An 11,134-nucleotide genomic window follows, 5' to 3' on the forward strand; every position below is an offset into this window, starting at 1 on the left:
GGGTGGGTGGGGTGGTAGGAAATGAAAGATAAAGATGGAGAGGACTAGATGGTAAGCTGAAAGGGAGACTTATGGAGAAAAAGTGGGAGAAAGGGCAGGAGAGGGGGCAGCAACAAGGTGCTCTGGTCTAGTCCCTGTGCCTTGTGCACAATTGCTCTTGGTTAGGCTGATGAAAGGAAGTCCCAAACCAACTGCGGTCACGTTGTTCTGAACCACACACACACACACACACACACACACACACACACACACACACACAAACACACACACACACACACACAACCTATTCATGTGAGCGCACTGTTCAGTAGGCGCCGTGCTTAACTCCCAGTATGACCTTCATTGAGATGGATTGCATGAAAAATGTAATGACTTTCCTGAGAGAAAAACCACAGGCCAAATCAGCTTTGCATTGCATAATAATGCTGGACTTGGTAATCAATAACACAAACACACAAACACACATCCATAATGGAGTGCACAGCCTGCACATGGAGAAAATGTCCTCGCAGAGGCCAACCGCATCACAATGAATGGAGCAAACCACCAGTGGAGAGCTGTGCAATGCATAAACAAGGGGCTATTGACGATAAATGCCTGCATCCATTTCCACCCATCAAACACTTCCCTAAGCTAACAGTTTAAGTCTGGAAGAACATGCAACTCTGTAAAGCTTTTCACACCCCAAATGTTTAGCTCAGGGTTATCTTTGGCCATGAGTAAAGAGTTGTCCCAACCTAATTTGGCCCCATTTTACATTGTACCACTTAGCCAGCAGCAGAATTTAAGTTATCCATTGTTCATGCTGCAAATATGATACTAATTTTGGCCTAGAGCAGGGCAAACTCAGCCCTATATTGTCCTATATACTGGTAGCAGTGTGTTTGTGTGAAAACTTCAACAGTCAGAGCAGACTAAAATTTCTAAAATATGGTTAACATTGAGGAAAGTGAAGAGCAAAACCCCTTAAGTTACTTAAACTTAACTCACTTTTATGATCAAATCCTCTGGGTGCATGGTCACTGCTTTTGTTGTTTATACCTCAGACAGCTCTCCGTTTTTTTGGAGGACAACATTACACAATGTAAGTAGAGCATCCTTTTCACACATAACACAAGACAGAAAAAACAACTATGTGCAAAAATGTGCCACACATTTTAAAGGCTTTTTGTGGTTGCATGGCAACAATGTTAAGTTCAGATAACAATCTTTATCCTATTGACCATAGGTTTTTTGAACCCAGAAACACCCAGAAGCGGAAACATTCATTCTATAGCCTCATTTGTTGTTTCTTAGCCTCTAAGTCGTATACTTTTAGACCCAGGAGCCCCTGATCCCTACGCCTTAACCCAGAGTTGTTTGGATTATAAAGCGAAATAGACAGCAACATGCCAAATGGAATGTACAGTCTCGGAGCTTGGGTTGTTTTGTTTTTTTTTATTTTCTAGTGTCACAGTTTTAGGGTCCCATAATGAAAAGCTGCCATTGTGTTTGTTTACCTCCTCTTCATCTCTCAATGTGACATTAGCTAGAGATGCATCACCAGTAAAAATAACATTTCATCTCACTGTCACAGATATTTCCCTTTTGAGTGTGTTTCATTCTCACCTCGTTGGTGTTCCAGCGATGGCGCTCCTTGGGCAGAGAGGAACATTTGGGTAGACACTCTAGCAGCTTTTTGGGAAGGTATATCTTCAATTGGCCTGGCTCATCTGGAGCAGAAGGGGAAGTGGGGGAGGACAGGGGGTGAAGATAAAGGAAGATAAATGAGGGATGAGTAGGAAGAGAAGAGAAATTTCTCATCAGACACAGAGATATTGCGAGAGGAGAATACCAAAAGGCAGCATCTCTGGCAAGTGGCTGAATAAAATCATAACAAACCTTTATTGTGTAGCATTTAATGGCACAATGTGACCTTAAGTAAATTAATTTGCGAATAGATTTTTTTCAGGCCTATGAAGGAAAGAAGCTTTGATTAATTTTGTTAAAAGAAAATGTGGTCCATCCAGTTACAGATCATCCTTGATCTGTAAAAGCTTCCTGTAAATTCTGAATCAGAAATACAGCTGAGGATTTTTGGCATAGCAGTGAAAAGAGATGTCAGGCTAATACTTTGTATGGCCCAGTAAATGCGTTATTCCTAATCAATGAGTGTGTCTTATTATATCTTATTCACTTATGGGTGATTCCCAGTGATGTAGACAAGTAAGGTTGATAACTCTGTCAATCAAGGTGCAGAGTGCAAACAATAGGCTAAGTGTGCAGTGCGCAAAGGAAGTGGCAGTGCACTTATTTTTGGACAGCAGGTGGAGGTGCACAGCACACCTGGGGCCCACCCAGAATCAGATTTGGATTAAGAAGAACCCATTATCATACATTATCGGTACATTAGGGGTTGGTTACAATCATGGCCAATTACATGGGCATCTCTTATCCCCTTTAAAAGCAAAGCGCTCCCCAAAGTGTTAAACAAACAGTTTGGTAATGGAGTAGAGATTCTCGACTGGTTCCTCCTGAGAGGAAACTAATATTCTTCTACGGGAGCTGGAGAGTTGCAAGTTCAAATGCACAACAGCGTAAATCCTGCTATAGGCAGGTGATGTTTAATGTTTCTGGACATACTGAAAGTCCTCAGAGGACCACATTTTCTATGTAATGATGCACTACTTTAGTTAGACTCACAATCATCCTCATGCTAACCACAGGTGAGGCAACATTGGTCGGTAAAAACAAGTAAACTTTTACCTACTTGGCAGCATTGCCTTCAAGAATGACGTCAGATGATATTCTATATTTTTCTTATAATCAAGTATTGGCTGTGTAACCAAAGTCCAATATAGCATGTTTCTCTCTGTCATAAACCTCTACTGTTGTCCAGAAATTATTAAAAACACATCAGTGAGCAACACTGTTGCACTAAGTGACAGGTTCCTTCATTACGACGAACATGGGCACTGTAGTTTATTTTGAGTAAATCCCACATACAACATTCTGCTGCCGGTAATACTCACTCATACACCAAATCCACAGATGAAAATAGTCCCCAACATATGCACTATTTTCTCCTGTTTGAGTAATATCTGCTAAAAGCTACAGTGCCCAGCTGGTTCAGGACACTGCATTTTTTTAAGACGTAACTATATATTTGTGACCTGCTTTTAAAGATTTAAGTCTTCAGTAGGAACCATGGGGCTTAGGGCTGAGAGCCATAAACAAGACGGAAAAATTTAAGTATTGAGAAATGGACTAACACTCTGTTGATTTTAGTCTTTTCATGGGATTTGTTGACAATAACAAAACTATAGCCAGCCTTATCCTTTAATTATTTTTTTCAGTGTAATATGATGTGACTACTGGTAGAGGAACAGACAAGCAACACATGAATAATAGAGGTTTGCTTAGTTTTGGAGAGAGCTATAAGAGTGCACCGCCACCAAAACTACATCAAGCTGCTGGATTACCTGCGAAACGGCCCCTACTGAGCCTCTCCTCCCCCACTGCGGCACGCAGAGAATCACCAAAATACTGAATAGGTGCAGGTGAGGAAAAAATCCCACTGCGCCACAGGAAAATACCACTTCACCAGCGCAAAGCGTCCGCACAAAGGTAGAGCCCCTTGTGTGTGTGCGTGTGTGTGTGTGTGTGCGTGTGTGTGTGTGTGTGTGTGTGTGTGTGTGTGTGTGTGTGTGCTTGTTTGTGTGTGTGTGTCCAACGGGTGTGCCGCTAAGAAGTCAAAGAGAGCAAGCACTCAAAGGTTATTGATAAGCATTTGAGTAGAGGGCGTCCATTCATGACTCCCCTGGGAAGATAGGAATTATACTCTACCTGAGGGCAGACGACAGAGTGAGAGTAAAAGAGAGATAGGTGGGGTGGGGGGGTCAGAGTGGGGAGACAGAGAGAGGCAGGGAGACAATGAGCCAGAGAGGGACAGTTAATGAAGAAAAAAAGAAACTTAGAGAGAGAAGAATCAGAAAGTAAGAATTTTACAAGGACAAGAGATGGAACAAGGTAACACAGAGACAAAGAGAGAAGTGTACTATAGGGTTACAGGATAGGGTCTGTAGGGGGTCTATGTGTGTGTGCTTATGTGAGTATGTAGGTGTCTGAGCAAGTGTGTGTGTTTGTGTCAGTAGGAAGTGTGTTCAGGCACGTATGCTCCCCCTAATCAATTATGCATTTATTAATAGAAGGCCTGAGAAGACAGAATTTCAAACAGCTGAACGGTGCAGCAGCTTAGTTAAACAGCTGAATGGTGCAGCTTAGTTAAAGCCTAATTTCTTTTTTAGCAGCACTCCAGCCTCTCTGCTATGAATGCCAATCAGCGTTTAAACCCCACCCCTCCTGGCTATAACCCCCTTCCCTCCCCCTGCTGTTCTGAAGAATTCTCATCAGAGCCTCGCCTTTGAAATGTACCAGAACCACCACATCAAACAAGACCGTAGCACATGCGTAGGCACACACAAACACCCACGCACACACACACATACACACACGCATGCACGCTCATACATGCAAACAGACGCACACATACACATGCGGTGCCTGCCGATCAAGAAACACACATCACAGTATTTGTCCCAGAGTGGCGTTTTTTTAACCAGTGACCTTGGTTCCAAAATCCCTTTCAGAGCACACCTTCATGGACACAACCATCATCTTAACGTATTCTTACATTTACACTCCCCGCTGACAAGGACTGGGAAACCAACTTTGTTGATTTGTTGAATGCTGATGAGCTTTTACACCCCAAAGAGGCTGTACATAGATCACGCACTCACCTGCTAATCTAATAAAAGAGAGTCCAAAAGAGTGACAAAGCCTGAATGCTAATGTGAAACTGATGGCTCATTAAGTCATATAGAGGTATGCGTGCTAAAAGTGAAAGTGTTCAACCAAAGTGAAACATTGCTTTGGTAGCCTATCAAATGCCATAATTTAGACTGGAATCACAGCCTCCGACTGATGAATATTTTACCTCATAAAACTGTCATCTCCATATTTAACACAGAAACAAGCCAATGCCCTTGTGAGATGGCTGTCAGTTAATTATAAAACTCTCCTCAGTAAAGAGAGAGAAAAACGTTCCAAATGCAACTCTTAACTCTCCCCCTACTGATATTAGGAGGCATCAGGGGAAATTTTCACATTTTCCCTCTTTTTGGGATGAAATTAATGTGACAGAAAGAAAGGCTCATTGCACAGCAGCTAGATAGAGGGATGGGAGGGAGGAGGGTGGGAGGGCAGGAGGGAGCGCCAGGGCAGGGAGAAGAAAGGGGGGAGCATAGCATGGGATGAGCGAGAGTGCAGGAAGAGGGAGGGAGAGACGAGAGAAAGAGGGAGAGCAGGGGGGGAAGGGATAGAGAGATGGGCGTGCATGCTAATTTTATCATTCTGCTGATAAACTTTTCCTCCAGTAATCCTCCAGCTGGGACGCGAGAGCAGATAGGAGACAGGGATAGGCTCGGGAAGTCTCCGCTCATATTAAACAGTCATCCCAAACAGAACTCTCTGTTCTATTCCATTCTATTCTTTTTTATTTCAGATTTTTTTCTTAATTCTTTATTTGCTATTTTATGACAGTTACATCTTCTCCCATCCCTCTTAACAAAATAAGAGGGTCTGGTGTAGGTACGACGCCATCAGCTTCTATTGAAACGAAAAAGGGGTTGGGGTGTTTGTGTGTGTGTGTGTGTGTGTGTGTGTGTGTGTGTGTGTGAGTGTGTATGTGTGTGTGTGTGTGTGTATGTGTGTGTGTGCGTGTACTGAGGAAGGGGGGGTCCACATACCGTCCCTCCCTATACCCATAACCCCCATCACCTCACTAAGCACCATGTCCGTCTGCTCCTCCTCACATCTGTTTATTTTCCTTCAATTTGTCCCCCTAACACACACACACAAATACACTCAGAGGCAGAGACATGCATCTGTGTCATGTCCTCTGGAATCAATAACCAATCAAAGCAATCATTGCCTTTATAGTCCCTCTAAAACACCACAGCAATCACACACATGCCCAGTACACACTCAGACTCATACACGACCATGCGGCGACCCCAGATTACACACTCCATCTCACTTGTAGTTTAACCAGGCCCATTGAGGATTATAGATACATAATGCCATGTGTACAGATTAGGTATGACAATAAACTACTGATAGCCAAAGTAAGCCCTGCCTTATTGTGTGTGTGTGTATGTCTATGTGTGTGTGTGTATGCCCACTAATACTGTACTGGCATGCATGAATAAACATGATGTGTAACAGAGCTGAATTGGAATGACGTCTCAGCAGAGACACACAGAGATAGAACGTGTGCTTGTTCTGTGTATATGTGTGTGTGTGCGCGTGTGTGTGTATGCATGTGTAAGTGTGATCTGTTACAGAGCAGATGAGAAGGAGACCTCAGTTCCCGCATCACATCATTCTGCCAGAAGGCTTTTATACTTGCTCCCAGAGTCACCCTGTGCTACAGACAAATGTGCGAGCGGCACTTAAACACCCTCTCACAGACATGCACACGCACAAACATTGTGAGGAGTGTTTGTATGTCTCTTACTGTTGGCGTCAGTGTCGTCACTCTTGGGAGGGGTGTGTCCTGTGTAACCAACAGCAATCCTGACCATTCGCTCTGGATTTCTTATCTTCTTCAGTCCTACAAAAAGAGAAAAAGAGAGAAAAAGGGACAAAGACATATTTAGGAAACGCTCCAGACTTTGGTTTCCTTGGCAGTCGCGTACCTCACCTCATTCTTCCTCCTCTAAAGCCCAGAAACAAAACTCCAAGTGATATGCATGTGGGCTGATCCATTTTCTGATCCACTAACTTGCATCCATTGTGTCCCCTGATCGATTGGCCACAGTAGATACACTGCCTCCGTGTGTGTGACTAACTTGTACGCAGCTTTAGTTTCTCTTCTCTCTCATCATTTCTCTGTTTCCCTGACCACTGTTGCTATGATACAAAGTAGACCAACCAGCGCAGAGGGAGATGGTCTTCCAAGCTATATGGTGGATATTGTTCTCATGCCCACTGGTGTACTCTGCTGATCGGCGCCATGCACATCTGCCAGGGGATGGAAATAGTGGATAGCTGTCTACTGCATTCGTCGCTGCGATTCATTTGGATTTCATTCAGCATGGCTGAGGCTCGTAAATTATTACATCCTCTCTACACATAACACTACACTAAGGGGGCAATGGACAAAAAAACCCTCTACTACTGTGAATGCCGTGTGTTTGTTTGCATGTGTGTGTGGGTACAGTATAGTATGAGCAGAGGGGGTAGTTTTATAGTCGTGTGGTTGAGTGCCTGCTGATCTGCCCATGGGCCTTCTGTCTCATCTACAGTTCTAGTCTTTTCACGCAATGGGACTCTCAACCCACGGCCTTCACTTTGCCTCTGGCCACACACACACATGCATGCTTGCCTGCACACATGTATGTGTGTGGGTGTGTGTCTGACTTTAAGTGTTTTACGCTTGAAAACGTGCCTCACAAATGCCTGATGCTACTTGTGTAGTTAAAAGTTATCCAAAAATTGCCCCTTAGAGAAATCTTACTCAGCATCGCTCCCTAGTGGAGAGAGGGTCAAAGGCTCCCCCTGTCATTTCCAGTATCACTTTGTTGAGACAGAAATGAAAATAAAAACAATTAAGAACAAGAACAATTAAATAATAAAGCTGAGTAAAGCTCAGTACTGTATGTCATTATAGCTTTTAAGTTGTTATGGAACTGTGTCTCATCCAAAACAACACGTTCAGCTGTTATATTTATTTGCTTGACATCTGTCTTTAGGCAATTTAACCCTCTGTGACATCAGCAATACTTAAAAGAGGCAAGAGTATGAAAGCAATACTCAGAACAGACTAACAACCAGCAGATGTTTATAAACAAACGTCAAACACACTAAGGAATAAAGCCTTTATTAACCCATGAGTTGAGCTAGAGATAATATTGCCATGGTGATTCTGGTCATCCCTTAAATAATTCATGAATGAATGAATATCAATCTGAATGAAATGGTGGCTGTGACGATAATGACCCAAAGAGTTTAGCTGAAGGTGTAAAAATTTAAACTAGATTCATACGTGTTATGACCTAAAACTGACACACATACACTCCTCCCCCTCCCCAACCTAAATGCAGCCAGATTCTCACCTTCACTGCCTTAGCAACCATAAGCTCAACACCAAATGAACACAAACATAAACACACACACACACAGGCATATATACACACACAGGCCAACACTGGATTGTGACTAAATAAATACACAGCTGGACTGGGAGGTTTGCATGGCTGTCAGGAATGGAAATCTGCGATTCAGTGTTCTATTTTATGCTTACAGAGAAATACAGAGACAGATGAACACACACGCACACACACACACGCACACGCACAGAAAGCATCTGAATTCCTTCAGCGTGAACCACTCTCATCCTCTCTCATCCCATCCCTTTTATGCTAAACGCTTAAAAAGCACTCATAAACCAGCTACTCAGGGGAAACGCTGGCAAACACCGGACGGTGAAAAACTACCCTATCCCGACTCACTCTGAGCCCACCGACAGGACAACTCTCCTTCCGTTATTTATTTGCTGTCGGTTAACCGTGCTCCACACAGTCGCTGGTTCAGCACCAGCGTCCGTGTTTTCGGGACGGGCTAGAAGAAAGGGAAAGCCCTGCCGTTATCTCTCTCCTCCTCTATGCCTCCATCCCTTTATCGCCTCGTCTGAACCCCGGATAGCAGGACTCTGCCACCTCAAATAAAAACCGTTATTTCTCTCTTACCTTCCGGCTTGTTTTCGGCAGCCATTTCCCCTCCACCGCGCGCCTCATCCCTCCTCCTCCTCCTCTTCCTCCTCCTCCTCCTCCTCGACTCGACCTAGTGGTGGTGGAGGTGGTGGTGGTGGTGGGGAGGGGGTGCCACGCGCGTGCACAGAGAGGACAGCTCAAGGAGGGGGGCGGGGCTGAGAAGAAGGGGTGGGGGGGACGAGCCTGCCAGCTTCTGCAAGACTATTGGTCCAAACGGTGAGGATTGACAGCGGGGATCCGTGATGGTGACTCGCGGAATTCTCCATCCCTCCGTTTATTCGCGTTGTCCCCGCCCCCTGCCGACGTTCACGCGCATTCTTCCTCGCTCTTTCTCCCTCTCTCTCCTCTCACGTCACTGAACGACGTCTGTATTCGAGGACACCTTGACAGCCTCCCACAGCATCATCATCATCATGCTCATCATCTTCTCTCTCTCTCTCTCTCACACACACAACGTAGGCCTACTCACACATATACATTACATACACACACACACGCACGCACGCACAAACACACACACACGCACACAGGAATGCAAAAGTCGCATGAGCGCTCATTTCCTCACATGCAAACCCAGTGTACTGTTGAAAACCTGCGATGTAAGGTCGCGTCTCGGCATAAATTATGAACCCTCCCTTGAATTCAAATGAAAAGAACTGCCTGAAAGAGACTTTTTAGATGCGCGTGGGTTGGCGGGTGCTGTCATTCGCTGTGGTGCTGAAGCTCGCGGTGCTGAAAGGACAGCTCCACACGCGCCTACACAGGCTGTGAGCACTCACTACCTGATTTCTTTGAGCCGTGTTATTGTACTGAAGTGATGATAGGTCAGGTGAAAACTCATGGGATAAAATGAAAAACACCCCCCCACCCCCACCAAAACACTCTCTCTCTCACTCTCTCTCACACACACACACACACACACACACACACACACACACACACACACACACACACACACACACACCGCCGGTCTCCCCTTGTTGTTGCCCATTTTTGCTCTGGCAGGAAATCGTTGTATCATTGCTCATTGTTAGGTTAAGTTAATAACGAGCCTGTATTCTCACTGATAGGCTATTTATAATTCTGCTGTTTTACACTACGCTATCCTTTCTAAACAGCGGGGCTTAACCGGGACCATTATGTTCTTGTTTCAAGCCCACTCTGTCACTCTGTGCCTCGGGGCAGAATATCTTCTTTGCACCAAAGCCTTATGTTTGACAGAATCCACTCCGTAGACACGCTTCACGGAAAACATAGGTTTTGAATGGTTCGTCCTCAGCTACTTATGCTTTGCGTAGCCTCTGCTTGCACAGGCACACAAGGTTCTTGGCATCGACTGAGTTCAAGCGGGATGAATGACAATGAGGAACATATATAAGACGTGAAGCCAAAAACAAGATCGGTTTCATTTAAACCTTCAAAACTGTCTGTTGTCATGTTGTAGGAACAAAACAACTAATAAATAACAAATCTGTAGCCTCCAACTGATGCACAGCATAATGGCTGGCGGATACACATTCTAAATTAAAACAATGACATATACGAAAAAAATAGCACTAAACACTTATTTTGAGTAGTGGTGTTTTCACATCTAAAATTACTTATACTAAAAAATATTAATATATAATACAACAGTATTGGAGTATTTTACATTGTGGTATTGCTACTTTGAAATACATAACAGAGATGATTACTTCTTCCAGCACTGCAACAATTGTAACAAGCGAAATTAAAAATAAAATTTACTGACAGAAGGGCATCAGGGATTGAAGACAGGAAACAACTACCAACTGGGCAAATTGCAACAACCCCAGACCACAAACACCAACAGCCCGAAAAAGCAATAGGGTCGCAGTTTGGCCGTTAATTGTAGTGATTTTACTCTCTGGCCTGTCCTAGAGATGACCCCTGGGTCAAAATCTAGTTGCTACAGGAAGTTAAAGAACATCATTACTTAATTTGATAGGGCTGACATGTTCCATATTCTTGAATGAATCAATTCACTGGTTATCAATTCAAATAACCAGACAGCGAACCTGGGGCCAGACAGTAGGAAGAATGTCCACAATGCACGGCGCGGGGGGACGGGGTGGGGGGTAACAGTCATTAATAGTGTAGATCGGTGAATAGTTTACAGGTTTTTTAAATACACCAGGTGAGATAGACAGGTATAAAGCAAATCGACGATGTCATCATAACTTGGATGTTAATATAGCTAATGTTTTTAATACTTGAGCTATTGTAATTAAAAGTCGTATATTTTTCCGCTGAGTCCAGTAGTTAGTGGCGTTAGCGTGGCGTTAATGAGCGGTGTTAGCCGT

General features: G+C 44.1%; 1 protein-coding gene across 3 annotated transcripts in view; it reads right to left on the reverse strand.

The window, feature by feature from the left end:
• Window positions 1-8,843, reverse strand: part of LOC111667765 (calmodulin-binding transcription activator 1-like) — a 51,204-nt gene extending 42,361 nt beyond the window's left edge. For all 3 annotated transcript variants that reach the window (XM_023423550.2, XM_087178586.1, XM_087178585.1), the window contains exons 1-3: window positions 8,790-8,843; window positions 6,557-6,652; window positions 1,609-1,712 (exon numbers count right to left, since the gene is read on the reverse strand). In XM_023423550.2, the coding sequence (XP_023279318.1) occupies window positions 1,609-1,712; window positions 6,557-6,652; window positions 8,790-8,814 (225 nt within the window). In that variant the 5' untranslated portion in view covers window positions 8,815-8,843. The remainder of the gene's footprint in view (window positions 1-1,608; window positions 1,713-6,556; window positions 6,653-8,789) is intronic.
• Window positions 8,844-11,134: the final 2,291 nt, after the last annotated feature.

The sequence above is a fragment of the Seriola lalandi genome, unplaced genomic scaffold (genome assembly GCF_002814215.2).
Source record: "Seriola lalandi dorsalis isolate HSWRI2012SDOR001 ecotype SW California unplaced genomic scaffold, Sedor1 jcf7180002054692, whole genome shotgun sequence".
NCBI lineage: Eukaryota > Metazoa > Chordata > Actinopteri > Carangiformes > Carangidae > Seriola > Seriola lalandi.